At 42.1% G+C, this 25,232-nt stretch overlaps 1 protein-coding gene across 2 annotated transcripts in view; it reads left to right on the plus strand.

Annotated features, from left to right (window-relative positions):
• LOC124600066 (extensin) overlaps window positions 1-25,232 on the plus strand; it is a 356,254-nt gene that overhangs the window by 325,991 nt on the left and 5,031 nt on the right. For both annotated transcript variants that reach the window (XM_047136131.1, XM_047136130.1), the window contains exons 3-7: window positions 14,711-14,916; window positions 19,512-19,587; window positions 19,861-19,998; window positions 21,197-21,260; window positions 21,547-23,002. In XM_047136131.1, coding sequence (XP_046992087.1) covers window positions 14,711-14,916; window positions 19,512-19,587; window positions 19,861-19,998; window positions 21,197-21,260; window positions 21,547-23,002 — 1,940 coding nt within the window. The remainder of the gene's footprint in view (window positions 1-14,710; window positions 14,917-19,511; window positions 19,588-19,860; window positions 19,999-21,196; window positions 21,261-21,546; window positions 23,003-25,232) is intronic.

Raw genomic sequence — 25,232 nt, forward strand, 5'->3', positions numbered from 1 at the left:
AGTCATTATCGACGTCCAAAAACAGCTCGTTTCAATCGAGCCCACGCATGCTCGACTGGGTTCATGTCCGGGAAACGGTGAGACCATTCCATTCTGGTGACTCTAGCATGATAATAGCACGATGACGATGCGTGTTATCATCCATAAGGATATTACTGTCACCAAAATTTGGTGATACGATCCCGGTACTGGTTGCAGACTCTCGTCCCTATACCGTAGAGCAGTGAGATTAACCTCAACAACGCCACGCCGGAACATCACTCCTCCACCACCTTGTTGCACACGTGAGACACAGCGTCGGAGAGGTTCTGTACTACCAGATTTTCTCCAAACAAGTTGTCTGCCATTATCAGAGAACAAATAGATCTAAGTTTCGCCCATAAGCAACACCTGATGCCAATCATGAGGCGTCCATTCTGCATGATTTCTTGCCCATCTGTAACGGAGTCCTTGATGTTATGGTGCACGACATGGTGCTCCCGGTGATCATCGTCAATAGAGATTTACATCATGCAATCGTCTCCTAAGAGTTTGATGCGATACATTACGTCCAGTAACCCCTTACGACACCGAATCCAGTTCTGGAGCACTGTCCCTTTGACTCAAAAGTCATAGATGTCCATCATCTTGAACACCCGTCGAACGTGGAAGGCCTGAGCTGTGTAAATCCGTCAGTTGGAGCCAATTCCATGTTCACACCAAATCAGATTAACTCCAGTGCACACATCGAGCTTCTCTCCTGGTTGACAAGCCTTCTTTTCGTAACGTGATGTAGTGGACTCGATCGCTGGTCACGATTTCCCTTCGTGGCATGATGGCTGCTCCACAGACGTCTCTTATGCGTCCCTAATGATGCTTTACTTTCAACTGAAATGCTACAGTCCATTCGCGGGGTCGTTCCACCCGTAAATAGTGCTCGTGATAACTGCGTGTGTGCTGGCCGCTGTGACCAAGCGGTTCTAGGCGCTTCAATCCGTAACCGCGCGACTGCTACGATCGCAGGATCTAATCCTGCCTCGGGCATGGATGTGTGTGATTTCCTTAGGTTAGTTAGGTTTAAGTAGTTCTAAGTTCTAGGGAACTGATGACTTCAGATGTAAAGTCCCATAGTGGTCAGAGCCATTTGAACCATTTTTTGAACTGTGTGTGTGTTTACAAACAAAGTCAGCAGGTGAACTTCCGATCGGTACAGGACGTCATGTCGGGGTGACGCAATACTTTTGTTGATGTGTGTATACTTAGCAGTGTGTCCAGCACGATTACATACTCGTAAGAAAAGCAGACGTAAAACACAGAGTCGCTATCAATCTTCGCTTTCAATATTGTTGCAAAGAGTATCTTCAATGAACATATCAGCAAATTTAAAGCATTTCAAATTCAGTTAAATACAAAATTTTCGTGTTCTCTAATTTGTTGTTCATTGAAGATACTCTTCGCACACAATATAGATCACAGAAATGTTATATGTAATAGAATTTGAAATGGTTTAAATTTGTTGATATGTTGAATGAAGCCGGCCGCGGTGGTCTCGCGGTTCTAGGCGCGCAGTCCGGAACCGTGCGACTGCTACGGTCGCAGGTTCGAATCCTGCCTCGGGCATGGATGTGTGTGATGTCCTTAGGTTAGTTAGGTTTAAGTAGTTCTAAGTTCTAGGGGACTGATGACCACAGCTGTTAAGTCCCATAGTGTTCAGAGCCATTTGAACCATTTTGTTGAATGAAGACACTTTTTGCGCGTAGTATTGAAAGCGAAGGATGGTAGCGACTGGAAACAAGAGTATAATGGTGATACTCTGATTAGCCAGAACATTGTGACCACCGACTTTTTGTCGATTCAAACCCGTCCAGGCGATAGTAGGAGAGGTATGACTGCCAGTCAGACACACACACATGGTGCATGTAGTATCAGTGAACGTGCTGTCCGTGTGTAGAATGAGGAAGACGCGTGATCTATCTGAGTTTGTCCGAGGGCAGATCGTGATGGCCCGAAGGCACGGCCCGAGCATTTCGTACACTGTACGACTTGTCGGATGTTCGAGGACTGCTCTGGTGAGTGTCGTGGCGAAACCAAGGTTAAACCACGTCCAGACGGCGTCGGGTTGGTTGTCTACTGGTAAAGCAGGACAGGCGGCGAACTGTGACGCAACTAACATCAGACTGTAAAGCTGGGGAGAATACAAGTGTGTCTGGACACAAAGTGCACCGAACACTCATAACGATGGCCTACAGCCGACGACTCGTTCATGCGCCAATGTTAACACCACGACATCGGCAACTACGACTGAAACGTGCACTGGTGCCGGCCGCGGTGGCCGAGTGGTTCTAGGCGCTTCAGTCTGAAACCGCGTGACCGCTACGGTGGCAGGTTCGAATCCTGCCTCGGGCATAGATGTGTGTGATGTCCTTAGGTTAGTTAGGTTTAAGTAGTTCTAAGTTCTAGGGGACTGATGACCTCAGATGCTAAGTCCCATTGTCTCCAGAGCCAGTTGAACCATCGGCACTGGACATTGGCGCGGTAGCAGAGCGTTGCATGGGCTGATGATTCCGATACCTTCTTCATCATGACGCTGGGAGGCGCGAATCCGTCTTTTACCAGGGGAACGGCTCCTTGACACCTGTACTGTGGGACGGAGGGAAGCTGGCGGCGGCTCCGTTATGCTCTGGGGAACATTCACGGGGTACCCATGGGTCCAGTGAAGCTCGTGCAAGGCACCTTGACGGCCAAGAAGTATCGTACACTGGTTGCAGGCCACATACACCCCTTCTTGACGAATATGTTTCCCGACGGCAGCGGCATTTTTCAACAAAATAATGCGTCATGTCACAAGGCCAGGAGTGTGATGGAATGGATCGAGGAACACAGTGGCGAATTCCAGTTGATGTGCTGGCCCCTCAACTCCCCACACTTGAACCGAATCGAGCACATCTAAGATGTGACTGACTGTGACGTCAGAGTTCATCGCGCCCTCCTTGGAATTAAGGGGAAGTACGCGACTTGTGTCTACAGATGTGGTGCCAACCCCCTCCAGCGACCTAACAAGGCCTCATTTCTTCCATTCCACGACGCGTCGCCACTTTTTCCGTCCCAAAGATCATTTGGTGGGTGGTTATAATGTTCTGACTAATCAGTGTAAGTCATACAACTTTTGTCTAAACGGCTACTCCCGTGAACCATTGCGCCGTAACTCCAGAGTGAACAATTAATAATTCATTTTTTTAGAATCTAGGTTCGCTTTAGCGCTTTGAAGTTCATATAGTGTATTATTCGATACAAGTATAACTCACAACAAGTTCTTTTGTGCTGGTTTTCTAAAAGATAACACTTACTGAGTAAAACGGATAGTCTTGTTTGCTTTTGTCAGGCCTCTCATAAATGAAGCTTTAGATCTGATAGTTTTATTCAGGTATTTTTCGATATACTGATAACATCCTTGAACGATTAGATGATAGCTTGCAGAAACCATCAGAACGATGTGTCTTCACTGGTCACAGATGCGATGGTACTAGTATCGCTAGAACTTGTTTGCAAAATTTAGTGACATAGGGGCTACAAATCTGCAGGAAAAGGACGTAAAAGTCGAGATGTAAAAAAAGTAAATTTTCAGTCATTATATAACCATATAATAGATAATGAGCAAAGTTGGTACACCGTGACAGCTGTATTCAAAAGTACTTTTCTGTTCATTAAAAATGCTGCACCAGCTTTAGGATGACAATAAAAAAAATTCTAACACATTTCAGCACAATTCAACAAAGTAATAATTGAAGAAGTCGCGGCCAGTCAGTGAGATGGAAGGGGGAGAAGTTCAAACACTGTCCAGAAAGGATCGGCTTGGTGGTAATAATATAAGAATGGAAGCCGCGCGGCTACGTGTTTTCGTAATGTAAAGTCCGTGCATGCTCTGACGCATCCCTTTAGTGCATCGCATGATCGCGATCTCCTAATGCACTACATTCTTTTTGGTTACCTCTATCGACGTGTTCAGAAACCCGTTTCGGAATTTTCGTGTACTTAACCATTTTTCAAGTTGACAGTCCTCGAAAGACGGGACATTTGGCGTCCTCCAAGCGGAACGTGTCACGGCATACTGCGACAAATGAGACATCTGGCAACACTATCGGAACTATCAAAGTTCGTAGGAATGAATTGTAAGTAGTGGGCAGCATAGTGAACAGTATAGAGCTCATATTAACTTCTGGGAATGTCAGTGTTGAACTCTGCCTGTCGACTTAATCGCAAACGTCACAGTTTTTAAAGTACAAGAAATAACAAAACGTGTAACTGATCAACGCAATGTACAGAGCGGTCTCTGCAACGGGTCACTCCTATGAGACAAACGCATAGAAACTATGCCTTTATAATGAAAATTTGATAGTCCCGCCATCACGCTTTAAGTAGATAGTATTGTAAGAAATTACGTACAGACTCTTCTGCATATGGTACCAGTAGAATGCAGATGAACAAACCCCTTAACTTCCTGGAAACCCCTTAACATTGCCAAGCAGAAGATAGCTGCTTCATAGCTACATAAGTCGACTAATGAATAGTTGATGTACGGTTGCCTGAACAACGGGGCTACTAGCGGAGTAGGAAGTTTTGATATGTTATGACCTAGTTGCTATTCATGCGTTTCTACACCAGAAATACACTACTGGCCATTAAAATTGCTACACCAAGAATAAATGCAGATGATAAACGGGTATTCATTGAACAAATATATTATACTAGAACTGACATGTGATTACATTTTCACGCAATTTGGGTGCATAGATCCTGAGAAATCAGCACCTAGAACAATCACCTCTGGCCGTAATAACGGCCTCGGTACGCCTGGGCATTGAGTCAAACAGAGCTTGGATGGCGTGTACAGGTGCAGCTGCCCATGAAGCTTCAACACGATACCACAGTTAATCAAGGTTACTGACTGGCGTATTGTGACGAGCCAGTTGCTCGGCCACCATTGACTAGACGTTTTCAATTGGTGAGAGATCTGGAGAATGTGCTGGCCAGGGCAGCAGTCGAACATTTTCTCTATCCAGAAACGCCCGTACAGGACCTGCAACATGCGGTCGTGCATCATGCTGCTGAAATATAGGGTTGAGCAGGGATCGAATGAGGGGTAGAGCCACGGGTCGTAACACTTCTGAAATGTAGCGTCCACTGGTCGTAGTGCCTTCAATGCGAACAAGAAGTGACCGAGACGTGTAACCAATGGCACCCCATACCATCACGCCGGGTGATACGCCAGTATGCCGATGACGAATTCACGCTTCTAATGTGCGTTCACCGCGATGTCGCCAACACGGATGCGACTATCATGATATTGTAAACAGAACCTGGATTCATCCGAAAAAATGACGTTTTGCCATTCGTGCACCCAGGTTCGTCGTTGAGTACGCCATCGCAGGCGCTCCCGTCTGTGATGCAGCGTCAAGGGTAACTGCAGTCATGTTCTCAGAGCTGATAGTCCATGCTGCTGCAAACGTCGTCTAACTGTTCGTGCAGATGGTTGTTTTCTTGCAAACGTCCCCATCTGTTGACTCAGGGATCGAGACGTGGTTGCACGATCCATTACAGCCATGAGGATAAGATGCCTGTCATCTCGATTGCTGGTGATACGAGGCCGTTGGGGTCCAGCATGGCGTTCCGTATTACCCTTCTGAACCCACCGATTCCATATTCTGCCAACAGTAATTGGATCTCGACCAACACGAGCAGCAATGTCGCGATACGATAAACCGCAATCGCGATAGGCTACAATCCGAACTTTATCAAAGTCGGAAACGTGATGGTAGGCATTTCTCCTCCTTACACGAGGTATCACAACAACGTTTCAACAGGCAACGCCGCCGGTCAACTGCTGTTTGTGTATGAGAAATCGGTTGGAAACTTTCCTCATGTCAGCACGTTGTAGGTCTCGGCACCGGCGCCAACCTTATGTGAATGCTCTGAAAAGCTAATCATTTGCATATCACAGCATCTTCTTCCTCTCGGTTAAATTTCACGTCTGTGGTACATCATCTTCGTGGTGTAGCAATTTTAATGGTCAGCAGTGTATTAGAATCTACGTAGTCGCCTCTAGAGTTGCTGTAAATGTAATTATAGTGTTCTAGATTGCCCTGAAGTGAAACAAGCTCCTAGCGATCGTTGACAACAACTTAGGACCTACTTTTAACTAGGGCGTTTCCATATCGATATATTTTATCTCATTTTGTTATTTTTGTGCTTCATCATTATCATTATTAACAGCAACAAAATTACATTAAGATTATCACCACGGGAAATTAACTTCTTAAAGAAAGGTTGAGGTCAGTGCATCGCTAGGACAACTGCGAAATAACAACAGAAAGTAACGCCCCATCCGTAAGAAGAAGTATCGCCAGTGAGTTCTTTGAACCAAAGAATGCCTTAGCCATCCTGCAGTGGCCTGTTCGTGCTGCTTCTCGCACTGGACCTCGTGGGGTCGCGACCGCCTGCGGTTTTGCGGTCGGCCCGTCACAAACTGGAGCACTGCGGCTGTATCAACCCACGCCTGCAGCATTGAAATGTGCGTTCACGGAACCGCATAGAAAGCGGAAAGTGTCCAATGTGACACGGCTGACGTCGCAAACTGTTGGACAAAAGCACATATCAACAAACCAGCGAATCAAATAGCTGACGCTCTGGCGAAGAGAGTAATCTACAAGGGCATAGAAAAACACATATTGGATAGTCTCACAGGCAACAAGAAGACCGTGTGATACGACAGCATTAACGGTACCGTGAGCTCAGCTGCAGACGGGAATTCTTAGGTGTTATATCCCGTATAATGTTTAATCATGATCGATTCGAGCATCATTATTTCTGGGCGACTGTCGTAAAGAAGACCGAAACCACATTTTCTTCGACTGCATTGACATGTCAACAGCGTTATTAAGAAACATCAGCCGTCTGAAACATCAGTTATTCTGCTGGAATATTGCTGCGCGGTGTGGGATCCTTACGAGGTAGGATTGACGGAGGACATCGAAAAAGTGCAAAGAGGGGCAGCTCGTTTCGTGTTATCGCGCAGTAGGGGTGAGAGTTTCACTGATATGATACGCGAGTTGGGGTGGCAGTCACTGAAACAAAGGCAGTTTTCTTTGCGGCGAGATCTATTTACCAAATTTCGATCACCAACTTTCTCTTCCGAATGCGAAAATATTTTGTTGACACCCACATACGTAGCGAGAAATGATCATCATAATAAAATAAGAGAAATTAGAGCTCGAACGGGAAGATTTAGATGTTCCTTTTTCCCATGCGCCATTCGAGAGTGGAATGGTAGAGAAGTAGTGTGAAAATCGTTCGATGAACCCTCTGCCAGGCACTTCAGTGTGAAATGGAGAGTAACCATGTAGATGTAGATGCAGATGTACCAACCTCAGTCCCTGTACTGTTGGCATCAAAAGACATTTTAGTATACAGAGTGTTTAGAGACGAATAGTAAATATTTCGGGAGGGAGTTGATAGCACCACCAGTTTTTCCATTATTCTGTAAATAATTCGTGTCAGTATTTGCCATCCATGACTTATTAAACTGACGGTCCCGTAATATTCAGAAGTGTCAGCACCTGCCTTTTTCGGAGACGAAATTCTTACATTCTTCTTGGAGTCTGGAGCTATTGTATATTTACCAGTAACACTAATGTGACCACTTGACAAGAGGCTAAGTAACCATCTTTTGCAACGCCGACCGCTGCGAGAAGTGCAGGAAGAGAGTCAGTGAGGTTCTCGAAGGTGATGATGATGAAGTCCCATACTCCGAGGAGTGTAGGGGACGGTGCCGGAGACCCACACCACCGTACTAGGCAAGGTCCTAGTGGAGGTGGTTTGTCATTGCCTTTCTCCGAACGTAATGGGGATGAATGATGATGATGCAGACGACACAACAACAGCCAGTCATCTCGAGGCAGAAATAATCCCTGACCTCGCCGGGAATCGAACCCAGGACCCCATGCGCGGAAAGCGAGAACGCTACCGCAAGACCAGGAGCAGCGGACTCTCAAAGGTACCGACAGGGATTCGGAACCATGGCGACTCTAGTGCCGTGGCCAGTTGCGCTAGGTTTCTCAGTTGAGGACCCATGGAGCGAACAGCCCAGTCGAGGTGGTCCTACGGATTCTCGACTGAGTTTAATACCAGGGAGTATCGTAAACTCATCTAGGAGCTCTTCGAACTGCACACGTATACTGCGAGTTGTATCACACGTCCTGCTGGTAGGTGTCATTCTGCCGAGGAAAAACAAACTGCATGTAGTGGTGGACACGGTCCCAAAGCTAGACACATCCTTCTGTTGGTCCACTGTGCTTTACAGATCGTCCAGGACACTTCCGACGATTGTTGCAGAGTGTTTGCTCCTACAAGTTTAACGCCGTACAAGCCAACGGCCATCTATCCAAAGGAGCATAAAACGTGATTCATCTGAAAAGACCGCTTGTCGCCACACAGTGGACATCCAGTTGCGGTACTGGCGTGCAAATTCCAGTTTTCGTCGCCAATTAACAGCAGTAAGCACGGGTGCATGAAGATGGTGCTTATCGAGAAAGCGCACATGCAGCAACTTTCGCCTAACACCCGTTGAGAGACGCTGTTGGTAGCCCCTTGGGTCATCTGGGCGGTGAGCTGCTCAGCAGTTGGACTTCTATTCGTCCGTACACATCTCCGCAGTGATCGTTCGCCCCCGTCGTCTACAGCCCGCGGTGCACCACATTTGCCTCGGCGCCGGTTTTACATAGCGCCATTTTGCCATTATTAGGCCAGTTCGAATGGTTCAAATGGCTCTGAGCACTATGGGACTCAACTGCTGAGGTCATTAGTCCCCTAGAACTTAGAACTACTTAAACCTAACTAACCGAAGGACATCACATACATCCACGCCCGAGGCAGGATTCGAACCTGCGACCGTAGCGGTCGTGCGGTTCCAGACTGTAGCGCCTTTAACCGCTCGGCCACTCCGGACGATTAGGCCGGTATTACACTACCAAATTTCTTTGTCAGCGTCTTTGCGTCAGCGAGAAACGGAGAAGTATTATTTTATTCATGGCTGTAATTTTCTACAACTATAGTATTATTTTTTCAGGAAAAATTTTAGTCATCAGTTGCAAATAAATTTTATTCTGCTCTACCAGTTTCGACAAATTAATCTGTCATATTCGGAAGCCTACAAAACTTGCGCTCAATAAACTTCGTGTTGCCAACCACGGCCTCTTTTTTTATAAGTAATGAGACTCTGGTGCCGTAATTCATGCTATATCTAGACATGTTAAAAAATACTGCAAACTGTGTATTCGCTTGATTGGACTAGCTCTTGTAAGCTTGAAGGCAACAGTCATAAACACACCCGTCGTTAATTTTGTCGTCTGCTGTCGTTAAGCTGCTAAATTTGATGAAATTTGTCACAATGTAAAGACAGTCCAAAAACGACAAATAAACATGCACATATAAGCTACGGCAGAGAGTCCTTTAGTAACGACAGAACCCTCGTTTACCTAGTCTGACCACAGCTTAAGAGCGAGTTGCTACGCGGTATGTAAGAATCACATTATACATCATATTCTTAAGTAAGTCAAGAACACAATAGTTTCTCCGACATATACTTCGCATAATGAACATGACAGTAAGATATGGCAAATTCGAGCTTAAACATAGGGCTTGTGATCGTCATTATTGCCTCGCAACATCCGTGAAAGGAAGAGGATGGTGAACTGCGTAGCTTCCGTCTAATAGGGTATGTATTACATGTATAGAGCGACAAACGTGAATATACACAGTTCTAGCGCAGCCAATCCTTGAAGCGCTCTTGAGTCATTATGAACACAGAGTCTATAAAGAGCTCTTGTTGAGCAACACTTGGCTCGCTGGAAAGCGCACTCGGTCAGTGGAACAGCTACACAGGAGGGCCTCTGACCGCTTCTGAGGAGCCGTTGTGGCCTACGCAACATCACCACCATTCCAAGTAGACGCCGGACCATGACAATAGCATCTACTTTTACTGCTACACGATATGCCTCCATGAGGTCTTGGAACAGAGGACCTGGGAATTTTTCCTCTTATATTCGACTTACAAAATATGGCGTCCTGTTGACATAATAATTGATACAAGCACACATTTAATGTTTTCGGCCAAGAAGGATGACACTTTTAGACTCGTTATGGGGGGACCAGTCTACATTTGCATTAGGGATGGAGAAAAATAGACCAGTTAAACCCGATATCGGTATTTTAGCTCTGAATGACAGGTATTTTCGGTGTTTGATCTCAGTTGTAACAGGAGTTTTTTAGTTTTTATTTACAACCGAGTAAAAAACCAAATACCAGTTATCCACAGCAACAATGCTAAAATTTTTCGTTTTTAAAGGAACCTTTTTCAAAGGAGGAGTAATTTTCGGTCGTAAAAATTTCATTGGGTTGAAATATTGGCTTCTTGTAGAAGAAGGGAAAAGCGATCAGTGCTGTTTTAATATGTGCACGAGCAGTGTGCAACACGGACCTAGTGCAGTGCAAGATATGACAGCACCTGGTCTATACGGCGGTTTCTCACTGTCGTCATCGGACATCCGTTGTAATCCAGAATGGCACAAACCCTAGTCTGGAAATATTTTTACGAAGTAACATAGGAACGAAGTTCAATGCGTCATTTGCTTTAAAAGATTAAAATTTGTCTGCCATTTCTATGAAAAATAAAAGAAAAAGGAAATTATGGTAACAGTAATAAATTAAAATTCATAAATTAAATTAGATTAATTCTTAGTATGCAATAAAAATAGGAAGTAGCTGACCTACTGTCTGTGTCTATATAATACGCATTTATCCGCTTACAGCCCTTGAAAACAGACAAATTAACACGAAAAGCAGCGTTTTTCAACCTTAGTTTTCACCCTTTAGCACTGACTTTTTGTAATGCCCAAATAGTGGCATAATTCCCAATTAAAACATGATTTTAAAGCAGAGTTTTAAAAAATTAGAATCAGTAGGAGAATACTGGTGATTTTTTGAAATTTTCAACCACTTATCTTTTTTTTCCGAGAAAAGCAGCGAACTGTGGGCTTAGTAAGCTTTATTTGCGTATACAATTTAATAATTTGATTCTGTGTATCTTAAAACTGAATGGGACAAAAATTTTCAGTGCTTGTTTGATTTGTACTTTTATTATAGGAAATAATATGAATAAAAAACCGACAATTGGTTGTTGAGAAACCGGTTTTTGAGCCGTTTTAAGTCACATTAAATTGGCGTGGAAAAAACCGGGAACGTATGTTAGGATTCATCCCGTTCTATTCACGTTTGATGTGTGAGAAGAATCACTAATTAAATACCTCAGTCCGTGCTGTAATTAGACTGTTTTTTCTTCGCACCAGTAGCCTATCATGAATGAAAATTCCGGGTAGGCCAGGAAACATTTTGAAAATTCGCTTTTATTCCCGTTTAATGTAAGGACAGGTCTACCTAGCGTTTCCCAACGACCACCAATGCGACGACTACCATTGTAACAACTACTGGTTGTAATAAAATTAACACTAAGTTTTATTTACATATTTACGAACGAACTGATAGGCTTTGCGTTTGAGCGTTGTTAACTCGACAATCTTTATTCTTCCTGAACTTTTCGATGACACTGCCGTACCATGTGTGTCGCCTTTTGAAGTATTCGCACTGCTAGTTTGCGAATTGAGATACAAGCAAGAGCTGGTAAACGATCCTGCATCATGCTATCTCTCAAATGCATTTTTATGCATTGAAGACAAGAAAAACTCCTTTCAACTGAAGCACCTGTTGCAGGATTTGTAGCACTTGAACAAAATATTTTGAAAGCTTCTAGAAAAATTGGGTCCATTTCATTGTTAGTGATTCTTTTGGGTGTCTTACAAACTGACAGAGTGAAGTGTTTCCTTGCGCTTGGAAGAAAATACAGTCTCCAGTTCCGTATGCAACTGTTAGTGGCTGAAGGATGTACCATTCGTTTGTTTGATTGCACGCTATTTACGGGGAAATACTGAGCATAATTGGCGATGTAAGTAGTATCGCTTAACTTAAGGAACAGCAGTTTATCACAATATGAAAACATTGTTTCTAGTTGTATTACAATATTAACCAATACCTTGAAGTACATCTTTTTGTATCACTGGATTGCCAATGTATATTCACATCCATTATTTCAGGTCCGTTCATGGAAGACTTAGGTTGTGAATTAGTCAAGTGTTTCATGAAATTTAAAAAGCCGATCAGTTTATCTTCATCTTCAGTACACCCTTATAATGAAAATTCAAGAATTCCACCAACACTTTTTAGTGTAGGAAGTGTTGTAAGATATGACCTACAGACTGCTCTGCATATGGCATCAGCGGAGAGTAAATGAACAGACACTGTTAGTTTATTAACATAAAGATAAGTTTATTTACATAAAGATAGTTACTTCATTTCAGACTTATGCGGAAAAGGATAGAATTCAGTTTTTCAGCTGTGAAGGATGAAGCGTACTGAAATTCATAGAATAATCAAATTATCGTAAGGTGATATGTATGATATGTGCTTAGTTCACATGGAACATCCGAAAAAAAAAGAATAACCGAATCTAGTTGTATACCAAATAAAATGAAGGGTAATATTGTACAGCTGTAGTGGAACAGTGGTTATACACTGAAGCGCCAAAGAAACTGGTATAGGCATGCATATTCAAATACGGAGATATGAAAACAGGCAGAATATGGTGCTGCAGTTGGAAACCTCTATATAAGGCAACAAGTGTCTTGCGCAGTTGTTGGATCTGTTACTGCTGCTCCACGGACAGGTTATCAAGATTTAAGTGAATCTGAACGTGGCATTACAGTCTGCTCATGAGCGATGGGACACAGCATCTACAAGGTAGCGATGAAGTGGGAAGAATCCAGTAAAACATCAGATCTCTGACATCGCTACGGCCATAAAAATATCCTGCAAGAACAAGACTGACGACGACTGAAGAGAATCGTTCAACGTGCCAGAAGTGCAACCCTTCCACAAATTGCTGCAGATTTCAACTCTGCGCCATCAACAAGTGACAGCGTGCAAATCATTCAATGAAACATCATCGAATGGGCTTTTGGAGTCGAAGGCCCACTCATGTACCCTTGATGACTGCACGACACAAAGCTTTATGTTTTGCCTGGGCCTCTCAACAGCGACATTGGACTGTTGATGATTGGAAACATATTGCCTGGTCAGACGAGTCGCATTTCAAATTGTATTGAGCAGATGGACGTGTATGTGTATGGAGATAACCTCATGAATCCATGGACCCTGCATGTCAGCAGGGGACTGTCCAAGCTGGTGGAGGCTCTGTAATGGTGTGGGGCATGTACAGTTGGAGTGATATGGGATCCCTGTTACGTCTAGATTCGACTCTGACAGGTGACATGTACGTAAGCATCCTATCTGATCACTTGACATCCATTGTGCAATCTGACAGACTTGGGCAATTCCAGCAGGACAATGCGGCACCGCACACATCCAGAATTGCTAGAGTGGCTGCAGGAACATTTTTCTGAGTTTAAGTATTCCACTGGACACAAAACTCCCAGACATGAACACTATTGAACATATCTGGGATGCCTTGCAACGTACTGTTCAGAAGAGATCTCCACCACCTCGTACCTTACGGATTTATGGACAGCCCTGCAGGATTCATGGTGTGAATTCTCTTCAGCACTACTTCAGACGTTCAAGTCCGTGCCACATAGTGTTGCGGCACTTCTGCGTGCTCGTAGGGGCCCTACACGATATCAGGCAGGTGTACCAGTTACTTCGGCTCTTCAGTGTATAATTGTATATGAAAAGCACAAAATCTACTGTAGGACACCCACAATTATGTGCTTTTCATTTATAATTCTGAAGTTGTCCTACCAAACAGTGATGGAAGAATCAAATAACATGCTTATATAATATTAACAGAATCTTCCGTCGGTTCTTGGTAGAACAACATTATAATAAATTAAAAGCACCAGTTTGCTTTTCATTTAATATGCTTATATAATTTTTTTGAACTATTGGTTTCTGCAGCAGCTTTACCGAATGTAAACTTTGTGACTTTGGAACACAAGAAGCCCATTACATTATTATTATTACTTTTTTTTTTAATACTCTATAACTTGCTACTTTCATGGTCATGTTTGGTGAACCTGACAGTTTAACATTTTCAAATCTTCTGTGTCACCATCAGAACTAAACATCAAGAAAAGACAAAACTTGAACTGTTATTATTATAAATTTTTCTCTTTATCTTCCACTTTTTAATATTTTTAAAACTTTTAATATTTAATAGTAATTTCACATTCTAGTCTTTTCTGGATTTTAAGTTCCGATGATGACTCATAGTAAATGAAACCAGCAAACTGTCATGAGCCCACCAAGTGTGATCAAGACAACTGTGGATGAAAAAGTATTTTTCAAAATAGATTGTGTGCTCCAGTTCGAAAATGTCTAATTTAATTGAGATTATTTTAAATGACAGTACAGTCTACCAACAGTTGAAAGTAGTAGTTTTTGGTAACTTCTTTTCTGTCAATGTATTCTTCCCCTCAAAGCTTCTTCAACATGATGGGACTTACCAAGATCAATATATAAATGAATAAATGAGTGACTGCTCCATGTATTACATTACATATAAGTCCAGCTTGGCTTGCACAGGAGTCGAACAACTGACGTCATGTTACAGACGCACTACTGGAGGACCTGCAGACTAGTGTGTCACGAGGCCGCAGCGCCATGAACGGGCCGAGTGGTGGTCACCAGCAGCACCAGGAGTACCGCGAAATACGTCAAGTACGCCAGCAGGTGTCCGGCTCCCCGCAGGTGCAATACCTGTCTCCTGCCAACCCCACGACTGTGGTCGCTGAGCGGGAGCCCAGCCCCCTGTTGCAGGTCAGTAAGCACGAGCACACTGTGAGCTTGTATGAGACTGATTCAGAAAGTAGAGCAACAAGTGCTCTCACAGACTACCCTTACTCCACAGCATGTGTACTAATATACTCTAGTGTGGCACTGGTACTCATTGCTTCTCAACATAACAGTATGCTTTTCCAATATTTGTTGCATTATTACACCAAGTCATGTTGTGTCCGAAAAGCAAAAATCTGCAGAAGTGTGTGCATCGATATCACAGTACAGTGCTAAGTGGCCGTGCCAATTGTATGAACAAATGACTGTTCTGATCCTTATCCTGGGGGCCTAAAACATAGTATTCATTTTTGTCACTGTGCCGGGGGTTGCCCAGTACAGCACTAATGAAGTGACATAATGATTTACATGCACTGACAGATAAGTATTAGATTGCAGTAGAAATGCTACCCATCTGTCAACAGAAATGTAATTTGTTTTCTGCAGACCGCCTACTCTATTTTACCACAGTAACAGGCAGCATAAGTTGTTCCTTCCTTTTACAGAAATCCAGCGAAGGCATTTGCAATTTACTCAACTTCCTTTGTAAATTGAGCAATTTAAACCTTATTTGATGGTTGTAATTATATACTGGGGTGACAAAAGTCATGGAACAGTGATGTGCACATATACAGATGGTGGAAGTATCGCATACACAAGGTATAAAAGGGCAGTGCATTGGCAGAGCTGTTGTTTATACTCAGGTGATTCATGTGGGGAAGTTTCTGACATAATTATGGCTCCGCACGATGGGAGTTAACAGACTTTGAATGCAGAATGGTAGTTGGAGCTAGACACGATGCATTCCATTTCAGAAATCATTAGGGAAGCCAATACGGTGAGATTCACAGTGTCAAGAGCATGTCAAGAACACCAAATTTAGACATAACTCTCACCATGGACAATGCAGTGGCCAATGTCTTCACGTAATAATTGAGAGCAGCAGAGTTTTTGTACAGTTGTCAATGCTAACAGACAAACAAGCAGAGAAGTAACCACAGAAATCAATGTGGAACGTACACTGAACATATCTGTTAGAACAGCGCAGCAAAATTTGGCATTAATGGGCTATAGCAGCAGATGACAGACATGAGTATCTTTTCTAACAGTATGACATCATCTGTAGTGCCCTTCAGGGGCTCATGACCATATCCATTGGATCCAAGACAACTGGAAAACCATGGCCTGATCAGATGAGTACCGAAAGAGCTGGAAAGAGCTGATGCTAGGGTTAGAGTGTGGTGTAGACCCAAGAAAGCCACAGATCCAAGTTGTTAACAATGCATGGTGCAAGCTGGTGGTGGCTTCATGATAGTGTGGCCTGGTTTACATGGAACTGAACTAGTCATTGATTGGAAATGGTTATGTTCAGCTACTTGGAGACCATTTGTAGCCATTCATTGACTTCATGTTCCCAAACAATAGTTTGTAGAACATTCTGGGCAGTTCGAGTGAATGATTTGACCACCCATATTGCCAAAAATGAATCCCATCGAGCATTTATGGAACATAATTGAGAGGTCAGTTCGTGCACAAAATCCTGCATTGGCAATACTTGCACAGTTATGGATGGCTACAGAGGCAGCATTGGAGCTTCTAAAGACATGTTGAGTGCATGCCAAGCTGAGTTGCTGCACTATGCTGGGCAAAAGGTGGTCTTACGTGATATTGGGAGGTATCACATGACTTTTGTCAGCTCGGTGTATGTGTTTCTATGTTCTTGATTCATTTCTGTTATCATATAATGCATCCATGTTGCATCACTTACAACAGTACAACTTGGAAACAATAATGTTTTTCCTCAGAATATCTCATGTGTGGGGAAACACAGACACTCACTGATGTCTTTGTGATCTTTGATTGCCAGAGCAAACATATATCTTGTTATCAAAGTTGTTCATGAATGACTGTGTGTGTGCGCGTAATGCGCACTGATCGTTTGAGTCAGTTAGCATTAGCACTGGAATTGAAATATTTCTATTTCATTCAGTTTTATCTGGAATGAAAGTTGTGGTAAAAGACTGCCCTGTAGTGTAGTCTTAGGTCTAGGATAGATTGGTTGTATGTTAGTAAAACCAACAAATATGATAGCATGAGAAGCCTGAATGAAGTTACTGAACTGTTGAAAGAGAGGTTCAGAAGACAATGTTCAGAGACTATGTACATCCCACAGAAAGTAATTTTGTTAGTGGCACTAAATGTTAAGGCAGACAATCTGTATTGGAAGCCATTCTTTATCCTTTAGGAGATCTGTATCAGTTGCCACACATAGATGACCAATGTATTTCAAACTAAAAGATATGTGACTTAAGTTTGTGGTTAGGCTGGCAAGTGAGAGCTTACCTTAAATTTACAGCAGCATGGCCTTTATGTTCAACAGTTCCACTCTAAATGCCACCTATTGCTAACCCCAATTTTCTTGAGTAATTTGCAAAATGTGACATTATAGTGACATTCAGATATGCTGCTCACACAGCCTATGTGTTTCACAGTTCTCCATTAGTTCCATCAGTTTCCTTTTAAAATGCAGTGGATGCCTGAGGATGTCATAAGATTATGATATGAAAGTTTATCTTCAGTCTATCTCTATAAATACTTTGGCTACCTGTTACGTACATTCTCATTGATTACTTCAAACCAGCTATAAACACAATGTTTTGCATTCTCAACATATTTCATTGCATAATTTCTAACATTCTTCTGGGTGGGGGACAAATAAGTGACAGCAGTTATTCTATTCACAATACTTACCACCAGTAAGTGATGGCAATTACTCTGTTCACAAGATTTACCGCCAGATTTTAAATGTGGCACACGTCATCATTTGCCATCAGTGCTTTGCTGATTTTATCTTTGCCCACTGAGCATGTTGGTATTGAATTACACATTCTGCAACAAACCCACAGCTATTGTTTATAGTATGGTATCAGCAATACACCCCACAATGAATTTCCACTTGTGAGGTGCAAAAAACTACCACACTACACCTGATCATATTACTGTACATACAGCCATTTTACAATTGACAGGAGGTGAATGTGATGAATTATATGTGACTGCGTGATGATGTGGTTACATGTTTAGTGTTTTCAGAAAAACCAGTAATTACTCTATTAGCTTGAACACAAAGGTGAACATTGGTATATTCGGCAACCATCTGACATCCGCGGCTCAATAATGGCCTTGTCTAGACTATTCAGTATTACACATTGTTGCTGCTCCTGCGTAATTTCTGTCATGTACCGCACATTTTTTGGCTACCCATCTGTTGATCCATTTACCTGTTTTGTTCTCTCTCCTAGTAATTCCCAACATGCATGTCTTTATGTTCACTGAGCAACACTTAGTTTTTAATTAAAAGTGCACATCTCATTAGTGTACATCAAAACTGATAACACAAATTGACAGTAAACTTTTTGTTTCAGAAGCACTCACAGCTTTGTTTTGATAACTCAGTTTAGTTTACCAGAAAATCTGTGGGACATGTGTGAAACCTGAGTTTCTGCTGACTCCAGTTTCACATTGTTCACCTCTTTGGTGTGGGAATGTATCATTGCTTGCATACGTTGGATAAGCTTTACAGTAGAGGAGTGAGATTATAATGTGCACTTTCATTTTTGTTATGGTTTTAAGACCAAAATGTTGTTATAATGTTCACCAAAGTTGTGTATCATATCAATTCTCGTGCACTAACAGGATCAAGGAGTGAACTGGTTTAGCACTTGTTCATGAAAGGATCCATCGTACTCGTCGTCCACAGAAACTCTAGGACATTTTTACAACAGCTCATCAACTAACTCCATGGTATCATCATTAATTTGTATTCTTTTGTTTTCAGTGAGATGATTATACATTATTTTAGTCTTGTTACTATGATTTTCAGGCCTACTTTCGAACTTTTTCTGTTACAGCTTTCCATTCATTATTCACACTAACAACAAACAATGCAATAAAATAAAAAAAACGTGTGATATAGGCATGTTGATGGCAGGTTCAACTCCAAAATTGTTAGATGAGCAGAACACAATAATATATCAGCTGTCATTCAAATAAAACAATTGTCTCTCTTGAATGAAAGTCTAGTCAGATGAAAATGATTATCAGAAGGTAGAGAAAGTCACATACTGAGCAATCTGTGTATTGGAATGAGTGCATAAGTGTTACACGGTATGAAGGAGTGAACTACAAAAACTGTTATATTTACATGTTTCACTAGGAGCAAGAAATTAATATCGTAAGAGAAGTTAGGAGAGAGTGGGCTAGAAGCTTACTGTATTCAAAATAAACAAATTTTCTATGAGGTGACATGTTTTTACTCCTCAGCAGAGTACAAGCATGTGTCAGACCAGATCACTCAATACCATTACTAAGATCTATTGGGTGCATGTACTAATTTGCAAAACTATTTTCAGACTACATCCACTGCATGTTTCTTTCACAATGAGACTGATTTTGTTATTTAGCCTTAAGGCTATTATTGATTCACAGGACACAGCATCTAGAACATATAGGTATGTTTACAGATCAATTATGCTTTGTTAAAACTTGAAATTGAGCATACATGTTTTTATTTCTTTCAGCCTGCTGCAGGAGAACAAAGAAGTGTTGCGTACAAAACTGTCTCTTATCAATACAGTGCATCTGATGGTCAGCCTGGTAAGATATTGTTTTTACTTCTCTGTTCTTAGGTTAACTCTTTCACTTTGAGCAAGTTGGTGTATCCAGGGCCTTTCTTATAAATGGAAAATTGTTAAGAATTTCTCTTTTTTTTAAAAAAAAGAAAAACATTGTTTCATAACTTTGTTTGAGGACATGAAAATTTAATATATTTTCAAATTATATAACTTAAATGAAAACCTGAAAAACACATTTTTTTCTGTTGATAATTACATTTAGATGTCACTGGACATTTTTAAATTTTTTTTCTAGGACATGCACTGAGCAGCAGTGCTGGCAGTCCTTCAGACCAGACACCTGATGTGAGGTTAAGGGAGAATCTAAATGAACTTGATAGCCTGCTTGTTGACCTTCACCAGGCACAGAAAGCTGGCTTTGGAACACCACAAGGTGAGTTCTTTCATGATTTACAAATTTTTTCAACAACTTCCAAAGCCCTTCTATAATGTTTTGAATGTCCTGGCCACTGTGCTTAGAATTTTCATTAAATCAGATCATATTGTCATACTTATCAAATATCACCACATCCCCCCCCCCCCTCCCCCAACCCACCTCCCCCATCCAATCATTTCCTCTCATTGTACCACAGAACTGCTGCAGTGTGTGAACAAATATCTATTTGTAATGTGAATGTCGTCAGACGTAGGTGATATAAAAATATGAAAGCTAGCACAATATGCTTATCTTCATGCCACAATGTTGCAGGAGATTATTTTTTGGAGTGACTTATCAAGCCAAGCTAAAGTTTTCTGGGTTCAAAACCATGTACTAATAATTATTTGTGGTATGAACTCAAGAACATTCTGCAGGGAAATACTGTTTCCCAATATATTTATTCCTTCGTGAAACTGAATTTGTCACTAAAGGCATAGTATCTCTTTTTCAAACCAACAGCTAAGGACATGGAATAAATACTAGAAATAAGAATAATGTTCACAAAGATTGAAGTCACTTATGTTGGCCCACAAAGATGTCCACTGTCCAGGAACACAAATTTTCAGTAACTTGCCAGCAGCTATAAAAAATTTAATACTAATAAAGTTCAGCTTAAGAGGAGCCCATTGGATTGAATGGTGACCAACTCCTACTTCACTGGTGAAGTTCTGAGTAGAACCAACTGATGTGTATATGTTACTAATAATATCAAGTAATGTGAGTATTAGTAAACTCTGACTACTCTGAAAATTCAGTGCAATAATGTGGTCATTGTAAACAAGTGCTGAGAAATGATTTTTCTGTTTGACGACGCATGGCTTTAACAGCCTTAGCATTATCATATGCACCTCAGTGTACTGAACTCTTACATGTTTTGTGACAAGCTATTACTTTTTAAATATAAATATTTTAAATGAAAATATGTTTAAGATTTTTTGGAGGGCCACTTCACTTTGGATCTGTGAACAGTACATATTTGTTTTTACTTGAAAATTTTTACTGTGTATTGTTTTTCTGGCATGTTCTTCATTCAGGAGGGGTTTCTCACACTGGATCAGTTGGAATGAAAAGTACATCTAATTTCTAACCTTTGCATTTTTTGTTTAAGTGTTTACATACATTTTAGTTCACCTTACATTCTGATTGTTTCCAGGAACTGCAAGCACCACAGTCAATAGAGTTGAAGTGTCACGCACAGGAGTGGACCCTGGATTGTTGTAAGTTACACTGTCATTAACTGATGATTTTCCAAAAATGTGACAAATTTTACTAACAATGTATCTGCAATGTGCTGTAAATATTTTCCTTGATCTATTAACAACTGTCCAGGTTAGAACAGTGTTACTTTATTAGTACTACAATAGTAAATTATTTAAATAACAAGATGAATACACAAGACATTTGGCAAATCACAACTGAAAAAATTCATGAATAGCTGCATCATCTAACTTCATCTCTAGTGATTTAAGAACATTACAGTTATTTTATGTTGCCTAACTGCAGGGAACCTCTGGACACGAGCACACCGGCTCCTCCAACTCGGCAACAGCAGCACGTTTCTCGGTCCGTGCAGTATCGTCAGTACAGTTCAGCCCGCAGTGCGAGTGCTGACACCAGTGTTGGAAATGCGCCACAGCTACAGCCACGTCGTTCAACTTCTGCACAGCGTGAACTCACTTACGAGCCATCGCCACCGGCACGATCCACGCGCACACGCTCACCTTCTCCTGTAGCTACATCTGTCACTCGAAGGGAAGTCTATTACGAGACTGACGGAAGTGCCAGATATCGAGACAAGTCACCTTCTAACCGTCGTCTTCAGAAAGAAGTGTATTATGAGACAAAGGATTCGACACCCTACCCCACAACTGTGCGGCACGAAGTTTATTACGATGCAGAACCTGGAGTTGGTGTTCCTCCACCATCATCAACGTCAAGACATGAAGTGTATTATGAAACAGAGAAATCCAGTACTCTTCCTCCTCCGAGGCAAGATGTTTATTATGAACACAAAACTTCTACATTACCACCACAGAGACAGGACGTTTACTATGACACAAAAACGTCTACGCTTCCACCTGTGAGGCACGATGTCTATTATGAAACGAAAACTTCATCTACCCTTCCACCACAGAGACAGGAAGTGTATTATGAAACAAGAAATGTGTCAAAAGTAGTGCCCTCTCCTAGACCAGACAGGTACAGAGAGCCTTCACCACCTCCCCATAGGCTGCAGACATCACCACCTGCAGACACCACAGACAAGCCTGATCGTTATGCTCCACAGCCCAATAGTGCGCCAACAACTGTCACTGCATATCGCACTTACAACTACAGTTCTAGTAGCAGTTCAGCAACTCAGCCTCCACACATGTCTGGTCCCGTACCTGATTCTAGACCAGCTTACCCTGACACTTCTCCTCTTATCCCATCTCACTATCCACAATCACCACCGACACAACACTCATCACCGCCAACTCAGACTGTGATCTACCGTGACGGTCCAGACCAACCTCCGACTAAAGTTACAACAACAGTGAGAACGTACACTTATGAGCTCCCAGGAGAGCCCGGTGTTTTGCATACTCACCCCTATCCACCAGGACCTGACCATCCATACCCAGATCAACAGCCTCACAAACCAAATGTAGAACACACGGTGACCTATCATGTTTCCCCACATCATCAGCCTGAGAAGGAACCCCTCCTCCCAACACAACACCAGCCACTGGTCATACCTGCAGAGCCAAATCCTCCACCCACTGTCATCACTTACAAATACTCAAGCCACTCCAGTCATAATACCACCAACAAATATCCACCACACCCACATCCAGAGGAGCAGCAACCACTTCTGCCTCGTCCGTTCCCTACATCTTCTCCAGGACCAGATTATCCTCCAAATGGTCAACCACCAAAGAGGCTGGATGATCTTATGGCATCGTTTTCTGATACAGAGGTAAGAGGTATTACTTATAGTTTGTAAAGCTTGCTTTAATATATTAGTTATGGTATACATTAATTCATGTCTGAGTCTAGAAGAAAAACAGACAGGAAGTTGCATTTAGTAAGTTCTTTTTTTAGGACATTAACTTTAATCTCACTGTTTTACATAGCTTGATGACTTTTCTCAGTTTTTTCCTTCTTGTGCCTGAAGTGGAGGTATAGCTCATTAGAGGAAAACACACCACATTTATCCTGAGACTTTCCATCTTTGCCTGAAGCTGTAGCAGTGCATGGAAATTTAGGTAGTTTTCTTGTGTATACGCACATTTCAAAGGTTTGCAAGAAAGAGTGCATGGTGTTTTCTACATTGTGGTTACATAAATAGTACTTTCTGTCATGCAATCTCAGAACTTCCATAGTTTCAGCTAAATGTCCCTGATCAGTTCATCAACTGCTATGAAGTTTCATTTCAGTGCATATGTACATTAATTTTGGAACTAGTATCACACTATGTAATATATATGTACCTCAGAATTATTTCTCCCATTAGTGCTAGTGCTACCTGTTCAGTAACAAAGTAACTGAAGAGTCCAGAACAGTAGACAAAAGATATAGCCAGCAGGAAATTTTACATTAGGCCAGTACATCGTTTGGCTGTGTCAGTACAAAGCAATGGACAGGTTAGAAATTCTGATCTAACTGTCCACGCAAAACACATTATTACCATGGTTTAATATTTCATGTTAACATAAATTCTACAAATTTGTGATAGATTTATTCCTTTGACTAAATATATGCTGTAGTTCAGCCACTAACTAATCTCAAAGGCAATGATTTTGAATACCGTTTATACACTGAAGAGCCAAGAAAGTGGTTCACCTGCCTAATTTCATCCAGGGCCCCTATAAGCATGCAAAAGTGCCACAACACGATGTGGCATGGACTTGACTAACGTCTGAAGTAGTGTTAGAGGGAACTGAAACCATGAATCCTGCATGAGCTGTCCATAAATCCGTAAGAGTACAAGGGGACGGAGATCTCTTCTAAACAGCACATTGCAAGACATTGCAGATATGCTCAATAATGTTCATGTCTGGGGAGTTTGGGGGCCAGCGAAAGTGTATAAACTCAGAAGAGTGTTCCTGGAGCCACTCTGTAGCGGTTCTGGATGTGTAGGCTGTCACATTGTCCTGCTGGAATTGCCCAAGTCTCTTGGAATGCATAATGGACATGAATGGATTCAAGTGGTCAGACAGGATGCTTATGTACCAGTCACCTGCCACGCAAAAATCAAACAATGGAAAATCCAGGATGGAATGTAACAATACTATGAAAAGGAAAGTCCCTACTCACCGTATAGCAGAGATGCTGAGTCACTGACAGGCACAACAAAAAGACTTTCACAAATAAAGCTTTTGGTCAGTAGGACCTTTGTCAAAAATACATGGCACGTGCACAAGCACACACACGCACACACACACACACACAACTGCAGTCTCAGGCAACCGAAACCACACCCACTGCAAGCAGCAGCATCAGTGGTTCTTCTGATTGTAGTTTGCCTTCAGTAATTCAGTAACCTGAGACTGCAGTTATGTGTGTGAGTTGCTTTTGTGTGTGTGTGTGTGTGTGTGTGTGTGGGGGGGGGGGGGGGGGGTTGTCTCTTTTCAATGAAGGTCTTACTGGCCGAAAGCTTTATTTGTGACAGTCTTTTTGTTGTGCCTATCTGCGACTAAGCGTCTCAACTATATGAGAGTAGCAACTTTTCTTTCCATAATATTGCCACCTGTCAAATTCAAACCTAGATGTAGCAAGGGTTCCATATCACTCCAACTCCACACATCCCTCACCATTACAGAGCCTCCATCAGCTTGAACACTTCCCTGCATGATACAATTTGAAATGAGACTCATCCAACCAGGCAACATGTTTCCAGTCATCAACAGTCCAATGTCGGTGTTGAAGGGCCCAGGCCAGACATAGAGATTTGTGTCGTGCAGTCATCAAGGGTACATGAGTGGGCCTTCAGCTCTGAAAGCTCACATTGATGATGTTTTGTTGAATGGTTCACACGCTGACACTTGTTGATGGCCAGCACTGAAATCTGCGGCAATTTGCAGAAGGGCTACACTTCTGTCACATTGAACAATTCTCTTCACTCATCGTTGGTCTCATTCTTGCAGATCTTTTTCTGGTTGCAGCGATGTCAGAGATCTGATGTTTTACTGGATTCCTGATATTCA

This window comes from Schistocerca americana, chromosome 1 (genome assembly GCF_021461395.2).
Source record: "Schistocerca americana isolate TAMUIC-IGC-003095 chromosome 1, iqSchAmer2.1, whole genome shotgun sequence".
Taxonomy (NCBI): Eukaryota; Metazoa; Arthropoda; class Insecta; order Orthoptera; family Acrididae; genus Schistocerca; species Schistocerca americana.